The sequence below is a fragment of the Cottoperca gobio genome, chromosome 4, assembly GCF_900634415.1.
Source record: "Cottoperca gobio chromosome 4, fCotGob3.1, whole genome shotgun sequence".
Taxonomy (NCBI): domain Eukaryota; kingdom Metazoa; phylum Chordata; class Actinopteri; order Perciformes; family Bovichtidae; genus Cottoperca; species Cottoperca gobio.
The window spans coordinates 22,020,924-22,045,679 of NC_041358.1; the positions used below are offsets into that span (position 1 = coordinate 22,020,924).

Consider the following 24,756-nt stretch of genomic DNA (forward strand, 5'->3'; position numbering starts at 1 on the left):
TGTGTGTCATGTTTGTTTTTTTAAAACGCATAAATATTCTTCAATAACACAAATGTACACTATCAAGTATTTACATATAGTAGAATATTACAGACACGACAGTTTATCTCAAACTTAATTCTGGACCAAATGTTCTGCACAGTTAGACTCTAACTGTTGCATGACTACAAATGACACAGTGGACAGTTTTCTTTCTAGGTAAGAAATGTGGATTATAATTGAAATATATAAAGGAATTTAAACAAGCCTATTTAATATGGATTAAAAAATGATGTCCCATCCAAACACTGCAGTCCACAGGACGTTCATGACATTGTATTTTAAATATCACTCTCACGTATGCTTTGTAAACACTTGACAATCAGGCCGAGTCCACAGTCTGAGAGGCTCAGACGCCGTCTAACATCTCATCTGTTTCACGCTGTGCTGTCGTCAATATTCCTGCATCCACTAATCCAACTAAACACAACCAGAAGGAAGCAATCCAATGAAAGTCCATGTCAAACAGCTTGTACTGACACTCCAGCAGCATCTGTCTACAGTTAATTCCCCATCACTCCTTGGGAGGTTGTAGCATTTGCAGAGTGTCCTCTCTCTGGCGCCATCTGCTGGTTGATGTTGATCACGCAGATAAGGAGCAGGACGACCACCACCAGGTCATCTAAGACCCCCAGCACTCCACACAGGGAGGGGTCTGTTTCCAGGGTATCTGCTGATGAGGAGACGGGGTCCAGAGGAGGGTAGGAGATGGAGACCACGGTCCCCACACAGCACAGGGCCACCCTGAATAAAAACAACCACACAAGTCCTCCCATGGTGCCCAGGCCTCGGGTCAGCAACTGCAGGAGAAGAGGCGCGTCACAAAGGTAGTCTGTTACCTGGAGGGGTCAGTGTGAAGATGACAACACAAGTCAGAAGAAAACATGACATTTATATATAGATATGAACATGCAAACATGATATATAATTGTACATGATATTAGGCCAAAGACTAAATATAGTATGAGAAGGAAAACTCACTTTTCAGCCAAATGCATGCAATGTGTTATGTACTTATTTCAAAAGAAAGGAAGCACTCATCCGTGGTAGGGCAACTAGGTGTGTCTGTGAGGTGTGTGTTGACACCTCCATTGTTGGGCCTTGTTGGACAATAAATCCTGGAGGTTGCATAAGTGGTTACCAAATGCCAAATACCAAATACCTGTTACCAAACTCTTTTATCAGAGGGAACGGTGGAAGAATTCTCATCTTTCCCGTAATCTAATCTGATGTTACAATTCAAGGCTGTTACACAACATTGCACCACCTGATACAGACACAGGTAAAGGGTGTAGAATAGGGAAAACTACTGTGAAAGAATAGTTTCTAATAAGGTTAGTTAGAGTACTGACCCTTCGCGGGGCTCCAGAATAACGTTTGTTATATTCTGTGATTTCCCCAAGAACTTCCTTTGACTGCTGGTCTGATCGACTCTCGTTAAAAAGATTACACAGCACACTGACCTGGAAAATAAGAAACATTTTATTCCACGTTCACACTCAAGCTTTTCATCGAACCTTTCATGGGATCATGCATAAAGTACCTTCTGTCTGCAGAGAGGGCAGCTGATAGCATCCAACCAGGATCCATGTCTCCAATAGGCGATCAGACAGGGAGCTGCAGAATCAAATAAACCAACACTTTTACATTTAACATTAAACAGTTTATACTCTATTGCATCATTCCAGTAAAACTGTGATGGAACTCTGATGCAGGCATGACGAGCATGCGCTAAAGTTACAGTATTGTAACTTAATGATAACAGGCCGTGTTTGGGAGATCAAGGATTAAAAAAGGCTCTGAGTATAAAAGGCGACACACAAGTGGGTCAGGACTACTGTGTTATGATGTGGTAAAGGTACTGCAATACAAATATCTATATAATCTGGGACAGATAATATCAAGGTTAAACGGTTGTGCATTTGTGCCATAAACATACAGCGTGTTGCAGGTATGACTGTCTCATAGCAAAGCACTTTCTTGTCTGTAAGCACTGGACGTCCTTCTTCCACAATATATTTTAGATAAACTTAAAAGGTAAAAGGTATGATACCCCCGCACCTTTCGGGTCAAATGGTTCTGGTCACAGAGTGCAAATGATAAAGTTTGGGGACGTCTGCTTTAGTTGCTCATAGTTGCTAGAACATCCTGGAGGTATCTTCAGACTCGAATACTTTGAGCTTCGTGTGTGCTTGATGTGACTGAGTTGCGAGTAAGTCACATACATTTCTTTCTAGTTGCATTGTGTTTTTTTGCTATACATATATTGTATAAGGCTGCCTTGCCTCACGTAATATCTGGGTGTAAAGTGCAAATGAAAGATGGGTCTATCTAATTATACTCGATATAATACGATGATGTAACACAATCACATCTTTTATTTAAAGATTTGCATTTAAGGGTTCACTTCTGCACATCTGTGAACAGCTGATTGATTGTGTTTAACTTTGGTGACTCGCTACATCTTAAATAACCGTACACCTTTGAGAAGAATGCTTTTAGTAAAGTTGTCATGTAAGAGGCAGAGTTGGAAAACCATGGCAACGGTTAATTATTGAAAGCCTGAAAAGAAGCCTCGAGACACACTGATGTTACACTGATCAGCCAATGAAATAAAAAGTTATACACTACAGGTGAGCAAGTGTGAGAGTGAAAGACCAATGAATTAATTCAGTCTCCGATGAGCGAGTAAACAATCACATGAATGAAAGAACTTGTCCGCTCTGATACTCGTGTGTCAGTTTGTGTGTTGGAGTGTGTTGAATCTCGTACCACAGAACAAATGGCCACAGTTCGTCTGAACTGGGAAACTGGCCGTCTGCAAGCACACTGGACAGTGCCAGTCTCGGCTTGTGGATGGACGTGACTGTGTAGCTTCCTAAAGAGATGAGAAGAGAAGAAAACAGAGACGGGAGGTAGAAAACAGGAAGAAGAAAATATGAAGCAGAGCAATAGTTGATAAAACACTTTATGGCCAAATGTATTATTCCTGATACTGTGTTCTATAGAACAACAAAAAGCTACACAATACATGTTCTGGGACTTTTGATTATGGTCTGGGATTAGACATGTAAACAGTGAGATTATTATCATTCGTTGGCAGCTATCTCCACATGTGACCCTAATAAATAAAGCTGTGTGTTTGTGCTGTTTACACCGTTTGTTGAAGATCTCAGACATTTAAAAAAAAGAAAATGAAAATTCAACACTGAAGAACCTGAAAAACATAAGTTTCATATATGTGCTCACTGCGTGTACGTGGGTGAAATTCTCACCTTATGGCGGCACATTAACGTTGATGCTGACCGCTCGGGTGAGCGCAGCAGAGATCTGGATGACCTGAGGTGGCCATGACCCGCTGGATCTTCAGAGGGGAGATGGTCCAGTCTGCAACGTGACACAACATGGCGACAATGACAAAACGCCTTAAATACTGCTGGTGAGGAGATACTGACACAAAACTAACGATTTGTGAGGCAAGGTTGATTGCACTCAGCTCTTTTCTATGATGCTGACAGATGCTGATGCTCTGACTACAGCAGTTTGGCAGATACGATGATATGTTGCATCGACAAGTACTGCCATTTACCCAAAATGCTTTTAAAGCTGAATTAATTTGTAAAGTGAATATATTAGATGGAAATTAAAAACTATCAATGCAAGGAATAATGTGAATAGTAAAATAAAAGCAGGCTGCGATTGTAACTGTCACCTGGCATCTTTAACAACTTCAGCTTCACAATCTGGCTTTTATCATCAAATTACATTTACAGTGATTACACTAATCAGCTTATAAAGTTAAGTCAGTTATTGAGACAGATAAACAGATCATTAATACTTGTCATTAATATGTCCGACATGCATATATTCACTATTATCTTATTGTTTGTGGTTTGCTCTGGTCTAAAACATATTTAACGTCATACTTTGTGCAGCTCTTAAAGTAAACAAAAAACTATTTAAAATGTCATATTACGCTGTTTCTAGTCTAGTGCATTACAAATCCGATGGAGCGAACTGAAATTTTCCCTAAACCCAAAACCTAAAATATCTTAAAAGTACAGTTACACTACACAACCTCACTTGTGTTCTAAGAAAACAAAAAGTGACCCTTCCACACGTATGATGAGACTCACCTGGACGGAGAGATGTGGTAAGGCAGCATAGTGGAACTAGAAACAGCAGCTGACCGTAGTCACAGTCTCCTAGAAGGAAGTGAAGTGCTGCCTGGCAGCATCACTGTATAAAATAAAGCTGCCTGTTAATGATCAACTACACCCTCTAATATCAGCTGTTCTCTTTAAGGGAGCAGTAATGAAGTCAGATGAATAAAGCAGGGGTTTGTACACAGTCGTGCTACTCCCAAAACACCACTTGTGACATGGTTACGATAGACTGTGATCAACTTTTAGTGTTAAAGTATTAAAATCATTACATCTAAAAAAGCCCCCCTCCTCCAGTCTGGCCCCAGGCAAACTATTTGGGGTCACATGACTTTCCACCAGATCAAAGCCAGGCTGTGTTTAAGTAGGTTAGATCTGACTCAGCCAATCATTTACCCAAAGTTTACTCTGCCAACAGCCCCGCTTAACATAATTCCTCTCTTACTATAAACTCTTGGTTGTGAAACGCATGTGGATGTCGCTGACATTAACACCTTACAACACTAAGGGTTGTGGAGAGACAAGTCAGCAGTAGATAATCAACCCAGCAACAAAAAGCAGGACTCTCATAGATCCACTGTGGTATAAAAGGTAGATTTCTGTATTCTCTATTCACATTCTTCTAACATTAATATAAAGCAAAAGTGTTGGCAAAATGACTCAAAATATAGCAATAAAGTGGTAAATAAAATACTAAAATAAATATGCTTTGATTAAAAATAACTATCTCACACTGAGTGATAACCTTCTCATAATTCACCAATAGCAGCCATTGCAGAAATATCTTGACAAATATTTACAGTATCAATGTGGATCAGGTCATCTAAAAATAGCAGCTATGAGTCTGGGTCTGGTAATAGCTCAGGAGATCCCCTACTGACGCTCCTGCAGGCCGCAGGGGTAAAGTGCAGTCTCGGGTCACACTGATTTTAGGAGTGTGTGACATATCAACGACTATATCACCTTATTGTTTGCCCTAAAGAGCAATGTAACAATGCGTTGCTGCATTCAACCAAATTGAAATTAAACGTGTAATAAGGCTACTGATACATCTCATCTCCTACAAGCTTTGTTTGGAAATGTCCATAATGTGGCTGAGAGAGCAGGTGACACACTGTAGCCTTTGAATTCTAATTACACACACACCCTCACGTGAGATATGTGAATGGTTAATGTGTGGAGGTTTATTATATTCATGAAAGGATTTACATTCAGAGAACAGTTGGCATGTCAGAAAATACTTTCTATTTTGAGTTCATGTAGCCTATAAATGAAGGGTTGAAACAGATTAACATTCCACTTGTATTCAAAATCCAACTCCAAGCAATACCTGCAAAACTGGCTGTGCAGGATTATTATCGGGTGAGGTTATGTAGTCTTTCGAACTCTGTCTTGTGACGCGCTCTGTAACTCATTTTGTATCTTGTTGTTTGCACCTTATGTTAATTTGTTCATTATTTTGCTTTGCGGGAAAACATAATTGTGTTTCTTTATGTACTGTACTGTACTGTATATAGATGAATGGCAATAAAGTGTCTCTATCTCTTATCTTTTACAGTAGGCCAGGTAGTCGTACATGAAACAAACTGCAATTAAGATTTCATATTGGTTGAGCAAGTGTTATTACTTGTGTTGTTGGCAGAGAAGATGAGGCCAAACAAAGTTATCGAACGAAAGTATAGGGCAAAACACATTTTCTTTAAATTGTTTATTTGATGTTTGCTATAAATGTATCTGTTTGGTGTTTTTGTCGTGTTTGCAGTTTATTATTATTTTGCACATTTCAGTAGCCTTTTCTTACATTTATTTATTGGGTTTTGGTTTTAACTTTTTTAAACAACACAGGGAATTTGATAGAAATATTTTGTTACCTTTGTCTGCAATTCTATGCAGCTTCATGGGGATTTCATACTGTATGTATATCTCTCTCTGTCTTATTAAGCTATTTGTATTGACAGCAGATTAAATACTGCAAACCAAAACAGTCTTTCTTTTATGAAATCTGATGAAATAATTCAAGTTCAAGTTCTTTATTGTTAACAAGCGCGCAGCAATTACAGAGGAGCATTGGTCATTGGCAGTGACAACCTCAGACCTCAGGCAATGAAAGTAAAATCATGCAAGTAAAAGCAAAATCTGAATCTAAGACAGGGCTAAAATATAAACAAACAAAATATAAATAAAGTAAAATAAATGTATTGAAAATTAATGATGGATTGTAAACAGGAATATAGTAAGTATATGCATAATAAGAATATATATATACACACACGCACGCGCACACACACACACACACAGAGGAGTAAACAGTTGTAAATAAAAGCATATAGGCTAAGGGTAAAGTGACGGTTTAAAGTAGTGACAATAGTGATGAGCACAGAGTTTAGGAAAAATAAATACTAATACTAAAATATTACTCTAAAATAAAACTCTGTTCGATTGCATTGTATTTCATCAACGTTACATAATCCATAATCCGTAAATAACGACAGGATGCCATTTAGTAATTACACAGATCAGATTATTTTTTGTCAAACAATACGTTAATTGCAGATCACGTTTACTGATTGGCTACAGCTCGGTTTGATAGCCGTCAATCTTCACATATCTCAACTCTGATTGGATACGGCATGTATCTCCCTTCCCTTTTCTCAACTCGCTGCCTGCAAGCAAGTAAACGCCAAAGAACTAAGAAGCTTTGCCATTCACGTACACTTTACGTTATTTTAAAGTCGGAACGGCCGTCGTGGCTCTCCAATTTACGTATTTGTCGTTGGAGAGCTACCTCTTGGCAGCAGGTGAGGTCAAATGCAGAGGAAAGGAGCGGAAGAGCTTTGCTGACAGGTGGAGGAAAATACTTTAGCTTTAAGCTAAAATGGAACAAATGGACGAGTATAAAACGGCACTGACCGAGAGCCTCGTGATATGGGTAAGGGTTTTTTTTTTTCTCAGTTTATAGCGTTATGACAATGATACAAGGAAACGATTTACCTGTTTGTAGGTGGTGGGGGTGTCCGCGAAAACACTTCACCAGCCCAGAGAAAATCAGGCAAGATATGGCAGTTGGTCGTCAGTTGGTTGTCAGTTAGTCGAACAGTTCATCGTAATTACAGAAATTAGCTTCTGTTGCAGCTGTAACTCAATTAGAGCCTCCATAGCAACAGTGTCAGTCCACCTACGTAACGACGTGAGCTGGTACTGCAGGCTAATAAATACAAAGTTAAAGGTACAAAGACAACACTATCCTTTAGTTTAGTCGATCCTCGCCGGAATTAGGGTGCTAATCCAATGAAGTAGGATATATGTGTGGGATGTTGCTCTTTTGTTAACCTTATGTAACTGATTAAATGAAGCTAACAGCAGCAATAGTTTAGTATCTTCACTTGGCTAGCGTTGCTGCACCTGTCCTTCATGGTTGTGAATCCACGGTCTGTTGGTTGTTTTAGGCTAATTAGATCTCGTGTCTAAATCCTACGGCTATATCAAATCCACACCAGTTACCTTGTTGGTAAACAGTGTTACTGTTTTACAATTAAGTAGGAGGTTAGATTAAACCTTGCATTTTGTGAACATTTTGGCTGTGTTATTGCTTATAGCATAACTTTTGGCAAAGATGTGATTTTTTTTAATTCAACCACAGCTCCAATAATAATAATAATAAGTCAATAATAAACAAATAAAAAATACAGACCCTCAAAATAGTCCTTTTAAAAAAAAAAATACATACTATTTTCATGATTTCCTGCACAAACAATGTTGTTGCTAATTATACATAGAAAATCCCCCTAGCATTTTGTACACAGAAGAATAAAAAAATTCATAAAAAAAAAACAAAACAACAACACTTATAATTCTGATATTGGTTACAATATTTAATTCAGTGAAAATGGAAAATAATATTAATGTATAATAATTTTGTGGCAGTTTGACATGGGCATTTTTGTCCTCGAAGTTCAGAGCAACCTTTTAGAAAATGTGGCCCAAGGTTTAGTCTATCAGGATTTTATGCCATAAACATTTGTGTCCAACTAGGAAACAAAACGTTTCTATCAGTGGTTTAATAAGTTTCCATCTTTAACTTATTAAAAATAACAATACCACTGTGTAAAAATAAGTTACAACTAAAAGTCCTGCAAGTAAAATGACATACGGATGAGCTTAGCCCATAGGCTTAAACATTTACTTAAAGTACCAAAAGGGAAAGTACTCATTATGTAAAATGGCTCATATCACGCTTGTTATTGTATTACTGGATTATAATTAGTGATGCAGTCATGTGTAAGCATCACTAAGGTTGCAGCTGGTAAATGTGTAGCTAATTTCAGCTACTTTCTAGACACATAACTTTAAAAGTTGTTCCCAAAGAGTGGACTTAAATGTAACGCTAGATGTAAATGTTTTGGAGTGAACCTCAAACTGGTTTGGTAATGATCACCATCATAAACAATGGGATGTGTACGGGGTACAGTTGTACAGTTCCTGTTTGAGGAAAACGATGTTAGCTCAGGAGAATTCACCTTACCATCCTAGCTGTTGATTAAATTATTTACATCTTTACTGACGCAAGGAAGCCCTTGTCTTAACCTTGCTAGTACTATCTCCTCTCTCCTTTTAACTATTCTTCCAGTTAGTGGTTTGGATGTAAGTACACCATCTCAACACATCTGCTCTGTTGTGAAATAACTCTCCAGTGATAGCTTTGTCACGATGTGCCTAACATTGTTTTGTTCCCTGCACTCTTCACGGGTTGTTGTCCTGTCCACATGGTTATGCTGTGCTTTGTGCCTCTCAGCTGCAGACCTTCAACACTCCTGCACCCTGCAGAACAGTGGAGGAGCTGACCAGTGGAGCGGCAATATCACAGGCACTGCATCAGATGTAAGAGCACACACACACACACACACACACACACACACACACACACACACACTCACACACACTCACACACTCACACACACACACCCTCTGATTCTACATTAAAGCACTCTACACAAAAAGCTATTTGATGATTCATTTGTAGTGACTTTTCTTTTTTTATGTAGTGCAAACCATTTGTTCAACTATGTAAATCAGCAAAAGGAAACATCAGATTTGTCAGGAAATTAAAATCAAACAATGATGGATTGTTTTATACATTTCACCAATTGGCACCAGCTTTGATTTACATAGGTCCATTGTAGAGGAAGGAGATACCACGCTCTGCTCAGACAGTAACCGTTAGAGTTCACGATGCATTAAAGTTAAGTGCTTGAACCTTAAAGAAAAAGTTGCTGTCACGCTCCACCTACATACACACAGCTGAATGAAAGAACACACCTGGTTTCTAGGAATTATTAAAAAAATATTCTGGATACGTTAGGAAATCATTTGCGTGAGTAAAATAAGTTTGAGAAAATGATTAATATTATATTAAACATTCAATATTATCTAGAATAATTTGACCTTGAACGATGGTGTAGATGAACTGTGTTCCCCTCTGTGTGTTGCAGAGACCCAGCGTGGTTCACTGATGGATGGCTCAGTCGTTTGAAAACAGTTGAGGATAACTGGAGACTGAAGGTACAGAGCAGTGTTGTCTTCCCCATTTCTTTATCTGTCCTCTCTGACTTGTGCTAAATCCTCAGTTTGCTTCAACCCTGCTAAACTGTCCTTGACACTGACCTCCTGCGCTGGTGCTCTTCCCGGCTTAGCCCGCGCTCCTCTGGTGAATGTGTACATGTATGTTTGTCCAAATTTGTCAGCTTTATGTAATGTAATTTAGAAAGAAAATGCATGCCACTCGCTCTCCTTCTGTCTGGCTGTGACGTTTTTCCCTGTTGCTGTTTTCTTCCTACCCTATAGGCCTCTTTCATGTAGGACATTTTGACATGCCAGAGCAGGAAACTGTTTAGATGACTCAAAATGTTTGCTGTGAAAAAGACCTTTTTGTGTACATTTGGAAAAATCTTGATGTTGTGATGGCATGAACATAAATTATGTTTGAAGTGAATCTCTGTTGTGAGTTTGTTCCATTGGTTCCCATTTGACTATAAACTAAGTGTATAATATTTTATAATCTTGTGTGTGATCTCAGATGAACAACCTGAAGAAGATCCTTCAGATGATTGTGGATTATTATAATGAGGTAAGTTGTGGTCATGTGACGTGTACAATATTGGTTTTGACTCTGTCAGCTATTATCTTTTTCATTTAGTCTTAATGTCAAATGTCCTTGTTAGTTTTTATCACATTTATTCGACCTCATCCTGTTTTGTTATTTTTATTCAAGTTTTAGATGACTAAAGTCTGGGCATTTCAGTCTTATCTTCATCAAAGACAACCGTAACTATTTTAGTATAGTTTTAGTCAATGAAAACTATTGATATTTTAGTCTTTCTTTCGTCATCAGACTATATTGAACATTTAAGTTGTGTTATTCTGGCCAAACTGTCACCTTGTTTCTTTCTCCCAAGCCATGTTATTGTCACTGTTAATTTAAGTAAATAAGTTACGTCGAGTCTTCATGATGACTGATCATTGTTTGCTGCTTTAATCCTCAGCACACTGCTGCATTGAAAGAATTAACCTGTAATAATTTGTCAACAAAAATAGAGAGATTTAGTAAAGTTTTAATTTCTTTAAATTTCAAAGGTCGTTGACGAACGTATTAAGTTAACGAAAAGACCACTGCACGATATCCTCCTTGTGTTTGCACAGTTGATGATTGGGAGACACACCTGCTGTATGTGAGAGTCGATACTCTTGTGTGTTCATTCAGATCTTGTGGGAGTTCTAGTAAGCACTGTTTACGTAGCGCCCAACCCTAGGAGCCTGGTGTGCAACTGAGATCAAAACAAGCATCAAGCAGTTAACGCCTGGCATACAATACACAATGGAGTGCTGAAGCCCAGCCATTTTTTGTATCCACTTTGCTAAATCAACACACAACTATTTTATTCATCAGTCCTCTTAATTGTGGTATTGTGTGTTATTTACAGAGCTTTTATAATCAATGCAGTTTCACTCAGTGTTATCCGTCTCTGTCCCATCAGGTCTTAAGCCAGGAAATCTCAGACTTCCCCTTGCCCGATCTGGCCCTGGTGGCAGAGCATGCAGACCCCGTGCAGCTGGGGAGGCTGCTGCAGCTCGTATTGGGCTGTGCTGTCAGATGTGAGCACAAACAAGGTATGTGGCTGCTTTTGTGTTGCATGAAATACGTGTACACAAATTAAAATTGGACACAAACATTTCTACAGTGTCTATATGTGCTGTACAGAGTAGATGGAAAGCAAATTGTTCCATCCGTCCTCAATCCTGTTAGGTCAGTTTTAGGCCAGTCAGCCAAACAATGTTTAATTATTGCCCTGCCAAGTCTCTGACAAGGGCAGAGCCCATCAGGCAGCCTGGCTGGGTAATCAATGACGGCAGTGTTGCATTTGGAAGTGGGACACAAGTGCTGGAAAATAATAAACTATGCAGTCAATGTGTGTAGTTTTTGAATCTCTCTCATTCTATCCACAGAATACATTCAGATCATCATGACCTTGGAGGAGTCTGTGCAGCATGTTGTGATGACAGCCATCCAGGAGGTCAGTCCATCATGAAGGGATAGTTTGGATGTTTTGAAGCGGAGTTGTGTATGAGGTACCTATCCATAGTCCATGTATTAATTACAGGGGCGTGTCAACCGCCATCCACTGTAGTAATACACTGACTATGGATAAATATCTCGTACAACTCCACTCTATTCAGAGAAGCTTGGCGGAGCAGTTGTACAGTTTTGAGTAATTTTAGCTTAAGTGTTTTAAAGGGACTTCATAGGCTACGCTTGTGTTCAGGTAAAATATATTGAGGCTTTGTAGCTATTCTAATGAGTCTGTGTGATCCATAAACCCAGTGACCCTTTCTTCTTCAGCTCCTGAGCAGAGAGATCATGTCCCCGTTTGGAGCAGAACTGTCGGGGGACTTGGAACAGCAGGTCAGTGTTATTATCACAACAGAGATTCCCCGCTGGGAGCTTTTCTTATTGTTTGCACATAGTCGGTACTTTCTGCTGTGTAATTCTCTAACTAAGTGAGTTTAAACTCTGTAATATTAAAACAAATCTACAACATCAATGTAATGATTATTTGCATATATTTCTTTCATTTGCAATTTATGTCTAAATCATTTTCTCATATAAGTATTTGGGTATTTGCTTTTTTTGTCTTACCAAAAGTAAAAATGTATGAGGTGTTACATTTGTTATGATAGTAAATGGAGAAAGAAGATCCTCACCTTTTTAAGAGGCAGACTTATCAAAAACAAAGATGCACTTGATGATCAAAATATTGTAACTTTGTGTCGTTTAGTCAATTTATTAACTTATCCTGTCAGCTCTGATGTGCTCTATAAACTGGTCACCAGTCTAACATTTGGCAGCTAAAGTTAACATTAACTTTTCAAAAGAGTTACTCATCACTGAGGCGTTTATTATGTTTGACCGCTGTGCAGAGAATCCCAGTGCTCGAATAATGACCCTCACTGCACAGTGCAGCGCTCTGGGCATCAGCTGCCTGAACAGGCAGAGGGACGGCGGAATGAGTCGTGTGTAACAGGCTTGACATTGGGTAAAAATGTAACATGGTTATCCATGAAGAGGAGGTGAGGAGGATTTGAAAGCCTTTTGAACCTTCTGACCGGAGTATTGCAGCAGTTATGTTGTAAGTGTTAGATAATTCTGCTTTTCCTTCATGTGTCCAGCTGAAAAAAGCTCTAGAGGAACTCACCGAACTTCTAGCAGAGAAGGAAGCGTTGGCCCAACGCTGTCAAGAGCTGGACATACAGGTGAAATACAAAGCTCACACACACACACACACACACACACACACACACACACACTCACACTCAAAAAGGCACCACTGAATCCATAAGGAGAATTATGCATAAACTTGTGGGTTCCCAACCTGACCGCTTTAGTTTAATATCTTGTGGTATTAATATTTATTAAGGCAAAAGAAGGCCATTTATGTTCGTCAATATTAGAATGAACATAAGATAAATGTTGCATGCAGCTTCACTATAGCTGCGACGAATATGAAATGCCTAGCTCGTCTGCAGAGAACAGCCTCGTGGAAGTGATATGTGACAATTTCCATGTCTACAAACACATGCACATGCAGAGTTGTGTAATTCGCTGTAATGCTTGGGTCCATTGTCTGGAGCTGCTGTGGCAGAAGGACTGTGGGCTTAGAGTCTGGGCTCTGCTGGTCCCACTGTGGCAACCAGCCCACGCTCTGCCGCTGCAGGAAGGCCTCACTCAGCACTGATCAGGCAGACTAGATGTAGCACAGGCACTGATCAACTGTTTAACTGGACTCTCGACAGATTGATTTGTTCTGTCACAAGTCTTGCTCATCTCTCGCCGCAGCAAGGTAAGTCCAACATGGCCGACCATTCAGCAAACTAAACCCATCTAAACCAGCCGCTCAAATGTTTACTCTAACTCCGCTAACAGATCAGGATTCTGTCCGAGACGAGTCACGCAGTGTGTGTTTAATATTGTGCGGTATCCTTCCAGTAATTCACCCAAGAACATCTGTCATAATAACCATTGTTTCATCTTTTGGTAAAAGCAGCATCACTTTATTCTGTAATGAATCTTTCTATGTGAGACTTTTTAGTATTGTTAAAGATAAGTCTGGGTAATAATTCAACATCATTTTTTTTATAGACTTTGTTTAATTCTTGTGGTAATGATGATCATCATATCATTTTAGAAAATTCTGTTTTCTAATTGAATGATATCAAGCAAAACACAAAAGCAACAACATAAGTTACTGAAGTGTCTTTATTTTACACGTGGGAAAGGTTTTGTCCATTGTAATGCTTTATATCTTAATATTGTTATGTTACATACCATTTATATGCATCAGAAAGATATTGTTGTTATTATGATAGTGCTTTGAACCATGTAGCCCAGCTCTAGTTAAACATGTAGTTTGTAATGTTGGACAAGGATCCTCAATGTTGTTTTTATCTAGTTTGAAGACATGTTGTCTGCAGGACCTTTGAACAAGTTAAACTCTGACTATTAGTCCAGTGACTGCTGCTAAAAAGTACACATCAGGGAAATGATGGGTGAGAAGTCAAACTAACCGTGTATTAACATGTTTGCTTAAAGTGCACTTTGTCTGTGCTCTGCTTCCAGCATGGATTAACTGCACTGTTTGCTTTAACAGCTGGGAGAGGAAGAGAGTTATCTGTAATGGAGGGGGGGGGGGGGTCTTTTGATGCTCAGATGTGACTCTGTGCTTGCATGAAATAATTTACAAAAGAGACATTTAACATCACACATTGACACAAATATGTTCTTGTTTGTTAATTTAATTCACGTTAACTTTGTGAAAATTGTGTGACTTTGTGAGAGTGGCTCTAAACCTTATTGTACTGTGGACAGGTGACTGTTCTGCAAGAGGAACGGAACAGCTTATTGGCTGAGAACGATGTCCTAACAGACCGAGCCAATCAGCTGGACACATTCGACGACCCGAGCACCCCCTCAGGAAAAAAACACAACCTGCTGCAGCAACAGTTAGAGGCGCTGCAGGAGGAGACCTTCAGGTGTGTCACGTTAAATGTACAGCAGCAACTGCATTATGGTTGTAAAAGTCTGAACAATTATGTGCATTTGCATCTTTTTAGGCTGGAGGCTGCTAAGGATGACTACCGAATCCACTGTGAGGAGTTGGAGAAGCAGCTGATCGAGGTTCAGCACCGTAATGACGAGCTCACCAGCCTGGCAGAAGAATCTCGAACACTGAAAGATGAACTGGACGTTCTGAGGTTTGTGTCTGTGGGGGAAGTTAATCCGGTCTGGTGAAGTATTTCTTTTAAACAATGTAACAAAACAGGTTTTTCTCCAAGGAGCAGCAAACAAACTCAGAAACTGAGCCAGTTAGCTGGAGAGAGAAGGTCACTCGTGATTTCACTGATTAGCTTTCCTTGCCTGGTTAGAGGTGTGCTAATCAGTAAAATTAGCTTATGTTCTGTTTCTCTGGAACAAAGATCAGCGCACATATTGCTCTCCACTGGCCTTGAGAGAGTAGGTCGACCTCTTCAATCAGCACACACAACATCATATATCAATCAAACATCAATATACAAAGTAATATTTCAAAATAAAGTAAAAACCCGGTAAAAGATGCATTTATTAAATTGTAACAGAGACAATGTGCAATTATTAGACCTTAAAGATAGAAAAGTATCCTTCCTGATGAAGTTGGAGTCAGTTATTCATTGGTAGCTTTTTAAAATTGTATTTATGCATTTATTTTATATTCATATACTGTAGGAACTGCTCAGATCGGGTGGTGATACTGGAGGCCTCGGTGGATACATACAAACGTAAACTGGAGAATCTCGGTGATCTGAAGAGGCAGATGAAGCTGCTGGAGGAGAATAACATGACCTACATGCAAAACTCTGTGAGCTTGGAGGAAGAACTGCGCAAGGCCAACGCTGCCCGCGCACAGCTCGAGACATACAAGAGACAGGTAAGTCATTTGCAAAGCATGGTTGGAAACTCCACCCTAAAAATACATATGCTATAAGACAAGGTAATCATTTTGGTATCTCAAGATGATCTGCCCGTAAACAAAAGGTTCAACTATTAGCAGTAGCAGTTGATTTAAGATGAAAGTGTCAGATCAAGAAGTACACATTATTAATCAGCGGATTTGACTGTACTTCCATTAAAGTCTAACACAGGCAGAAATGACATTGTGTATTGCTGTTATAGATAACGTTCAGATCAGTCCTCGTCATTTAAGGAGAGACCAGGCCGGATGCAAATTAGTAAATCAATTTATGCCTTGACTTTCTGTTCAGTTATGAATCCTCTCCAACAGTCCTATTGTCCCGTGAATACGAGAAAGAAAGTAACTAACCTACATAAGTGAATTTAAAAAAAAGTAGTTTTTAAGCATGGCCGTTCTCGGCTTCCGTATAAAAGTGCTGCATATTGTTTTGTTTGTTTACTTGTGTTTTTTTCTCATGCTGTCTGTCAGGTCCAGGACCTACACAGGAAGCTGTCTGAGGAGTCGCGGCGAGCTGACAACCTGGCCTACGAGATGAAGAAATTAGAGGAAAAGCACGAAACTGTGATAAAAGAGAAAGAGGTGAGGCAGCTTTGAAATGCGATATGAAGAATCGGCAGAAGAACTTTTTCACTCTCGCTGTCACGTCCTTTACTGACATTTGTTTTTTCATCATATCTTCCCCTCAGAGGACCATCATCGAGAGAGATTCTCTGAAGGAGATCAATGTGGAGCTGCGATGCACTCAGGTTCAACAGCTCCAGCTCTCCCAAGCAGGTATCTCACTGGAAAGTCATATCTGACAGTAATGATGCTAATTTGCCACTTTTACACCCTAAAGTGCGCACTTTTTTCATGTAGGGATTCTTCTTTCTACCAGCCCAAGCCATGATAACCTGGCAGCTGAATTGTTACCCATTGAGTTCAGGTAATAGACACTTCTTCTGAAAACGTAGAATTAGTTTACTCTCTGCTCAAGTGTGATGTGTGATCACTGACTTTGCATGCGTTGTTGTTCAGAGAAAAGTTCATCAGGCTGCAGCATGAGAACAAGATGCTGAGAGTGCAGCAGGAGGAGTGTGAGCGAGAGAAGATCGTTGCACTGCAGGCCCAGCTGGAGGAAGCACATCGGACACGCAGTGAACTGGACACCGAGAACAGGTCACCAGTTAATCTGTCTTCGTAAATGAGCAACAGGTGGATGTGATGGAGGTTCTTTTTCTCCATAGTCGTTTTGTGTGTTTTATAAATGTATTATTTTGCTTATATTTCCTCCCTCCACACGGTGATCAATCTGCAGATTGAGTCGAGAGCGGATCAGTGAGCTGCAGCAGCAGGTGGAGGACCTCCAGAGGGCTCTGCAGAGCCAGGCGGCCAAACCTGATGATGTGAGTGTGCCAAGAGCGCTGGCAGCCATACAGAGAAAAAGTCCCACAGAGTTTATCTCATTAAGCTGTTAGACTTTGTGCTGGCAGGGCATTATGGAAGGAAATCACATTAGTTTATGTTTTCACTCAAAATGTTCAACTGATTTAGAGGTAATCTTTGCAAATGTGTTTATTTTTGCAGTGTATAATTAATTGATTTAACCAATAAGCTCAAAATCTTTTCTCTTTTTTTACAGTCAAACCTGAAGCGGAAACTCGATGCGCACATGTACGTGTGAATTATGTGTCAACTCTGATTAGAAAAGTTGGGGGATGTAAAATGAATGTATGTGTTCTCCAGTAGAGGGAGGTAAAGGAACAGCATTTTGTTTCCTCAGGGTCCAACTGAACGAGGCTCAGGACGAAATCATGAAGAAGAAAGAGCTGCTGGAGGACCTTCAGCCTGACAACACTCAAACTGGTAAGTCTCCATTTTATAAATGTCTCTCAGGATGTAGACTGCATATAACACCTGCCATTGTCCGGCTATATCAGAAGGAATTCTCCTCACCTACAGCTCTCTGAGTGTTACCCATCGCCACGTGAAACAACAACAACAACAACCTCCGAACTAGAAACCTAAAAATGGCAAATTTTGACCCAAAAGATATTTTGATGAATGATTGTAAAGATATACAATATAAGAATAAAACAAGGACGTTCTTGCATGTTTTCCCACCGGTTACGGATTGTGTGCAGTGCTCTAGTGAGTGTACATGACGTGACATGTAGGTAACGTACATTTTTTTACTTTTATGTGGAGTTTTCTTTTGCAAGGATTTAGCCATTTTAATTTAAGGGCTCGCCCCCCCACGTGTAAATGTTCCCTCCAAGTTCACCGTCGCTGCATCCTGAGCTTAGCAACACATAACACGATTGCTTAAAGAAATATAAAACACCCAGAGTGCTTTTTCCCCTTCGAACTATGATCTTTTTATGAGAAGTTTATAAAATGATGAGTGTGGAGATAAGTGTGACGATGGGAGATCTTCTCTGCAACACTTCATCAGTACACAACAGCACAATATGACTGAAGTGAAACCTCATACTTACTTTCTTTCTTGCCTCTAAGCCTTAAAGCTGGAGGAGCTGATGGCTGCTCTGAAGAAGAAGGATGATGACATGAGGGCCATGGAAGAGAGGTACAAAATGTACCTGGAGAAAGCTCGCAATGTGAGTGATGAGATAATATAATTTCTCTTTTTTTCTTTATATTTTTTATTCCTGTTTTGTTACTCCTTAAAACACAAGGTTAAGTCCAATAGTTTAATCTGAATTCCGACCTTTCCTTTCTTTTGTGCTTGTAGGTTATCCGAGCACTCGATCCGAAGCTGAATCCGGCCACTGCTGAGATCCAGGCCCTGAGGAACCAGGTGTCAGATCGGGACAAGCAGATTATCAACCTGGAAGTAAATCTGCTTTTTGTCTCGTTCACTGTGAACATACAGAACTTTTTATATTCGTAAGAACTGGCTTTCAAACTTAACTCATGTTTGGTTGATTTGCCTCTGCAGCGTCAATGTGAGCAGGCCAAACTGAGAGAGTATGAGGAGAAGCTGATCGTCACTGCGTGGTATAACCAGGTAAAACATCTGTTATAGTCCATATGGGATGTACTATATCCGGCCTTTATATGACATTATTGACACTCAAATGTGTCTTTCTTTGTCCTCCAGAGTCTGAACTATCAGAAGCTGGCGATTGAATCACGTCTCGGTGGCTGCACCTCCTCCGTGCTGTCCCCCGGACAGTCCTTCTTGTCCCAGCAGCGGCAAGTCTCAAACGCCCCTCGGCGGGCACTCTCCATCAATGTGCCTGCCACTACCTCCAAGTAAACCTTAACTAGCTCATAACTAACTCACAGAGCCAAATGTCTCACCTTTATTAAGTTAAGGGAAGAATACTCTCCCTCCAATCAGTGAGCACTCAAGTGTCCTTAAACACATCTGCTCTCAGCGCTTGGGGAGGGGTCGTGAATTGGCTGATTGGGATCAATGATCACTTACTAATGAGACATAACCAACTGAGACGACAGCTGTCCCACAATACACTGGCTACAGGCGCACCTTTCTTAGAACAGGAACCCACAACCTGTGTTCACCTCACTAGCTAAACTAGCGCACTGTCCCAACCTGTAGACTTGGAGCATATTTCACACACACACGCACACACACATACACACACATACATACACATACATATATATATATATATATATATATATATATATATATATATATATATATATATATATATATATATATATATATATATATAGAAAAGAAAAATCAATTTAGCCTTCAGTCTCTTATATCCTGTCACGCTGTGTACTTGAACAGGAATGAGAGAAATGTAAATGAATGCTTAACTATTTTATTCAGAATTGGAGCCCATGCGATATATGAATGTGATTTTTAAAAAGGGTTACTTGAATGCTAAAGCCAACTAACTGCAGATGATTGTTGATGTATGGAAAGCTTTACCATCATGCTATGCAGTTGAGGGGGCGCTAATGTAGTCATCCTGCAGACAGACGAAAAGACAAACGTACTTCAGATGTCTTTGAGAAAAGAATCGCTATATTTGGTGCTGGCCACCAACTGCTTTAAAGCATCAATCATTTGTCACTTATGATTTTTTTTACTAAAATGAAACAAGCCCGTCATGTAAAGCTGTGAAAATCCCATAAATCATATTACCTGATCAACATCTGAGGTGCTGCGACAACACATACTACATTAAAACACCAGGACTCGTGTGTTTATCGTGTATTTTATATACTCTTAAAGTGTGATTAGACTTCCTTACTGGCAGCATGCTCTAAATAAAAACTGGCAAGCCTTTGTATTCACTGAATATTTTGAAAATCTTCTGTATACATGTAATGTAAATGTGATTTAAACACCAGCTTCTGATCCAAATGTCAGATTCAGGTTAAGCTTTCATACAGTACCTGCAAATTTTAACTTGAGAATTTGAATTGTATTCGATATTGTATTTAATCATGAACTTTTTAGTGTCAGTGAAAGTTCAGAGTGAAGGTGTAAGCAGGTGTTTTCTTTGGTGTTGTGGGTTATTGGCTGTCCAACCTTTTTTATATGGTTTAAGTTGAACTGCACTTGTTTCACATGTAATGGCTGTTGATTGATTGCCTTTTCACACTGTGTGTTTGCAATAACACTAAAGAGGCATATAGATGTGTGTCAAAGCGCTTTTATTTTCCTTTGCAGTGGATGATTCTTGTAGATTGCTGGTTTTTTAAAATCAGCAGTCATCTATATGAAAATAAGAAGTACAATCTAACGTAGCACGGCACAGAAACTACATGTGTGGTGTTATATGTCTGTGTGTAAATGAGGAAAAGTGAGGAGGCATTATGAGTTTTTAGGAGTTCAACATTTTAAGCCTTTGGTTTTCTTGTGAATAAATTAATAAATTCTTTTTCTAAAAGTGTGTTTTTAAATTCAGTGGCATTCATCTCAGTTTGGGTGCAAAGATGAGAAACGGGGAAGGTCTGAAAAACCAAAATCATTGCTTTTCATTTCAACACATAAAAAAAAAAAGCAGAGAGAGAGACAGAACGAAATCTGGCCGTTTATTTTTATAGTGGGCAATATTCCTACTGAAATCATATATATTGTTAATTGGTTAATAATAGACATGTTTGATAAGCTATTTGGAGAGTTGTGCTGCTACCTGCTAGGTATATAACCGTGTTAGTGTTGGACAAAAGATAATTCATGACATGATGCGAGTATGTGTTGTGGCCTTCCCCTTGTATGAAACAATTCCTTGTGTCACCATCAGCTCCAGTATTTCACACACATGTTGTAGACGGGACATATTATTAAAAGCTGTCTCTGCTGGATTGGTTTAAAAACTTGAATGGTCTGGTGTTGACAGGATAACTAACCACAGATTCAGCACGTGTTGTCTATATGTATATAAAGACGCATAATATTTTTATGCTTTGCTGTAACAGTCTATAGTAGAGGATAGGTTGCAGGATTCAGCGGGCTTTGGAATAGATCTTAAAGGGGTACGGCGTGCGGGTGGCTCCAATGATTCCCTCTGTACTCAGCTCAACTCCATCCAGAGTAGAAAAATTTAATTTCTGGAACAAACTGACGAAAAACAGGAACAGCTCCATTCTCGCCAGGCCTTCGCCCAGACATGCACGCTTTCCTGTAAAACAAGCATGAAGGCAAGTGGAAAATATGACCTTAAACACTCGTTATTTAGCTAACATGTTCTTCTTTCAGTTCAGGTAATAAAACCCATAATACTCAGTTTAATGTGAACGTTACCTGCAGAGAAAGGTAAAAATGCCTCCCTCCTCACAAACTTCCCTTCAGCATCCAGGAAGTGTTCAGGGTTAAATGTGTCTGGAGTTTCCCATTCAGTCTTATCAAACAGCACAGAGGTCAGGTTGGGCATCACTGAGGTTCCCTGCACAAACACACACACACACACACACACACACAAATCTATTTAATATTGTTTATACAAAAAGATTAGAAGAGATACACGGATAGTACAGCCACTCCTTGTTGTGAGATTATATGGTGAGTATTGACACTGAAGACATTAAGGATGTCGCAGGCATGTGGTTACATGTATGTAAACTCAATAATTAATTATTCGTCATCACTCATCTTTTTTTATTCATTTTTTTCCTCTGCTGGTTCGGTTTGTTAGCAGGTTCATTGAAAAACTACCTGCCTGATTCTCATGAAGTGTGGTGGAAGGGTGTAGCATGGACCAAGGAAAAAACATGTTACATTTTGGAGCGGATCCAAATCACGGGGCCTACATTATATTCTGACTTCACAAAATGACATATTGGTTTTGTAATAAACAAATAATGGACACAACTGTCCGTTCAGACGCCCTAGTGGCTGCGTGCTATAAGTGCACCTAAATGCACCTTGGGTATGAAGTAATCCCCCAGTGTCGTGTCCTTGGCGGCCATTCTGAGTCCATTTAGAGGAACAATGTTTCCCATCCTCTGGATCTCATGGATGACGGCATCAGTGTAGGGCAGGTTGGGTCTGTCTGCCATCGTGGGCTGGCGGCTCTCTCCGATCACTCTGTCTATCTCTGCCTGGACTTTATCTAGGAGATAAAAATGAAAGATTTTTAACTGATCAATCAAAAGGACTTCTTTGATCTTCAACATATTCTTTCTCTGGTAACTTTTAATCTACTTTTTTGTGCTGCTGCTGATAAGACTCCTGTATCTGAACACCCACCCTGGACATAAGCATTCTTGATGAGGTAGATGAGGCCCCACTGCAGGGTCTTCGAAGTGGTTTCACTACCAGCCAGGAACAGATCCAGACAGCACAGAACCAGGTTGCCATCGTCAAAACGCAGTTCGCTGTTTCTGTTGTGCTGTCAGGCGGAGCGGAGGGACAAAACATACGGTCAGTTAGTTTTTGTTTCTCAAACATATTGATTGATTGGCAACAATGTAAACGCCATACTGTCTCCTCTATCAGGAAGCTGTCGATGTAATCTCGTGGGTTGCTGGGGTCCAGATCCAACTTGTGTCTCTCTATCTCTTCCCTAATAGATGCCTCCAAAGATTTGGAGCTGCTGAAGATGCCATTGTGAGGGCCCGGCAGGTGTTTCATCAGCGCTGGGAATGCATCATATAGCTGTTTAGACAGGAAACAGGACTTATTTAGTGTTGTTAATATCCATATCCATATCCATTAGCAAGTAAAGATCTCGCTTTAGCTCACAATATTTTCTTCTAAAATGACAATTCTTGTTATTAAGATTATTTAATCTACAAATAATTAGGGATGTGCTGACATGATACTCAGTATTGGCATCAGTCCGATACTGGACAAAATCACTGGATGAAGAAAAAAAAAAGTCAAATCCAATATGATCCATTATCCTAAACTATCTCGATATAGGCTGTCGAGTTATATCGAGTATTTGTAGTATTGATCGCTACAAATGAGTCAATAAAATCAGGTGTTTTTTCCTGACACGCTGGTTCTGGTCCATGTTATGAATAGCTGTAGCCATGTGAGGTTGTTAGTTGTGTCCGAGCTTCTTTGCATCTTACTAGAGCCCATATGGAGCCCTCCAAATAGGCCATTTCAGTCAGATTCTTCAGCATGCTCTGGAAGTTGTGGTCGCTGTAGTCAAAGCGCCTCCCAAACACTATCTGGCAGATGATGTTGGCCACAGCGTTGTTTAAGAGGGGCACAGGATCAAATGGTTCACCTGAGCAGAAGAAATGTTGGTGTTTATTTAAAAACTTTTTATTCTGTTACAAATTGTTCTCTTTTCCAGTTGTGTTGTTTTTGCCAACCTTTCTCCTTCTCCATCGCCTCCTGCAGATGATGACTCTCCTCACAGATGCTCTGCTCCATGGAGCTCTTGGCCAGACCAGAGGTACGTAACATGGCCATGGCAAAACGCCGCTGTCTCCTCCAGACGTTCCCATTACTGAAGAAAAGACCCGCTGAGACAGAGAACAACACACAACCTTACTCAGGCAAGGATCAGGGGACAGGTTGTCTTCTTAAATACCAATGTGCTGTAGGCCTGTCACGATAACTATTATGTTTGGACGGTATATTGTCAAAGAAAACATTGCGATAAACAATATTGTTGTTATTTTAAGAGCATTTAATGTAGGCGCTATGGAAAAACACTTATAACGCTAGGGAAAACCTTCTGTTTATTCTGCCATCATGATGGCTAAAATGTTGGTGACATTCTTATGTAAACAAACGCGCATGTAAACAGGCAATATCGAGGTTAGCAAAAAGGATCGGGGTCATGTCCATATATCGTACGATAAGTTGCTAATTATCGTGACAGGTCTGATGTAATGTATGTTTGTGTGATTCACCTGAGTTCCCTGAATAAATCCTGGTCACCATCGGGCTGAAAGGCCTGTCCACGAAGTTGTCTGCCTGTGTCACTATGGCTTCCTTCACCATCTTCCACCCAGACACAAACACCGTTCTGTGTCTTCCCAGACGTATGCAGAACACATTCCCATAAACTTCAGCTAGCTGTGGATGCCGGAGCAGAGAATAAGCGGCCTATTGTCCAGCATGTGACTCTGATAAGATGCATAGTTCAGGACAATCATTTCTGTGACACTGTGACTTACTATCAGCAGGTTTTTAGCATTGTTGTTTTCTTCCATGAACCTTTTTAAATATTCTGTTTGAGTAGAGTCTCATATGATTTAGCATTAATTTCCCTTGTTTGAGATTCTGACTCTACTGCATACTAAAGAAGGAGAGTATATAGAGAGCAAATCTTCCTTCCACCTTTCACGTTTGCTTAAGTTTTCGCAAAAAAAACACAGCTGCATAGTATGAACATTTGATTCTGTAGTCTTACCTTGGTTAAGTAAATATGAGGCTGTTTGGATTCAATGTTGAAAACGTTTCCTAAAAGAGGGAGAGATGGTGGTCCTGGTGGAAAGTTGGGTGGATCCTTTTTGTTCAAAAAATACATAACGACGAGAACGGCAAAAATAAAAAGCAGCATTCCCCTCAGATCAAGCCACAGAAACAAATCACACAGCCACAT

The 24,756-nt window shown here is 39.8% G+C and overlaps 3 protein-coding genes across 5 annotated transcripts; 1 reads left to right on the forward strand and 2 right to left on the reverse strand.

The window, feature by feature from the left end:
- Positions 1–2: 2 nt before the first annotated feature.
- Positions 3–8,273, reverse strand: LOC115006879 (E3 ubiquitin-protein ligase RNF170). 3 transcript variants are annotated; one of them, XM_029429476.1, is made up of 7 exons: positions 7,194–8,273; positions 4,176–4,278; positions 3,315–3,426; positions 2,812–2,917; positions 1,583–1,656; positions 1,392–1,502; positions 3–839 (listed from the first exon to the last, which is right to left on the reverse strand). In XM_029429476.1, exons 2-7 carry the CDS (start codon positions 4,202–4,204, stop codon positions 543–545), a joined length of 729 nt encoding a protein of 242 aa, XP_029285336.1. In that variant the 5' UTR covers positions 4,205–4,278; positions 7,194–8,273; the 3' UTR covers positions 3–542. The 3 variants fall into 3 exon arrangements, with proteins under 3 accessions (XP_029285336.1, XP_029285335.1, XP_029285337.1); XM_029429475.1 differs by having other exon boundaries at positions 3–878; positions 7,194–8,264; XM_029429477.1 differs by lacking the exon at positions 4,176–4,278 and having other exon boundaries at positions 3–878; positions 7,194–8,264.
- hook1 (hook microtubule-tethering protein 1) lies at positions 6,882–19,383 on the forward strand. Its single transcript, XM_029429474.1, has 22 exons — positions 6,882–7,131; positions 8,995–9,080; positions 9,692–9,761; positions 10,276–10,326; positions 11,234–11,366; positions 11,703–11,770; positions 12,097–12,159; positions 12,924–13,007; positions 14,620–14,783; positions 14,865–15,005; positions 15,514–15,715; positions 16,229–16,339; positions 16,447–16,534; positions 16,619–16,685; positions 16,778–16,918; positions 17,058–17,145; positions 17,382–17,413; positions 17,523–17,605; positions 18,257–18,357; positions 18,492–18,593; positions 18,699–18,767; positions 18,861–19,383. Exons 1-22 carry the CDS (start codon positions 7,078–7,080, stop codon positions 19,017–19,019), a joined length of 2,157 nt encoding a protein of 718 aa, XP_029285334.1. The 5' UTR covers positions 6,882–7,077; the 3' UTR covers positions 19,020–19,383.
- A 1,371-nt stretch (positions 19,384–20,754) lies between these two features.
- LOC115006589 (cytochrome P450 2J2-like) lies at positions 20,755–24,756 on the reverse strand. Its single transcript, XM_029428871.1, has 9 exons — positions 24,565–24,756; positions 24,062–24,227; positions 23,516–23,668; positions 23,267–23,427; positions 22,671–22,844; positions 22,437–22,578; positions 22,112–22,299; positions 21,492–21,633; positions 20,755–21,369 (listed from the first exon to the last, which is right to left on the reverse strand). Exons 1-9 carry the CDS (start codon positions 24,754–24,756, stop codon positions 21,194–21,196), a joined length of 1,494 nt encoding a protein of 497 aa, XP_029284731.1. The 3' UTR covers positions 20,755–21,193.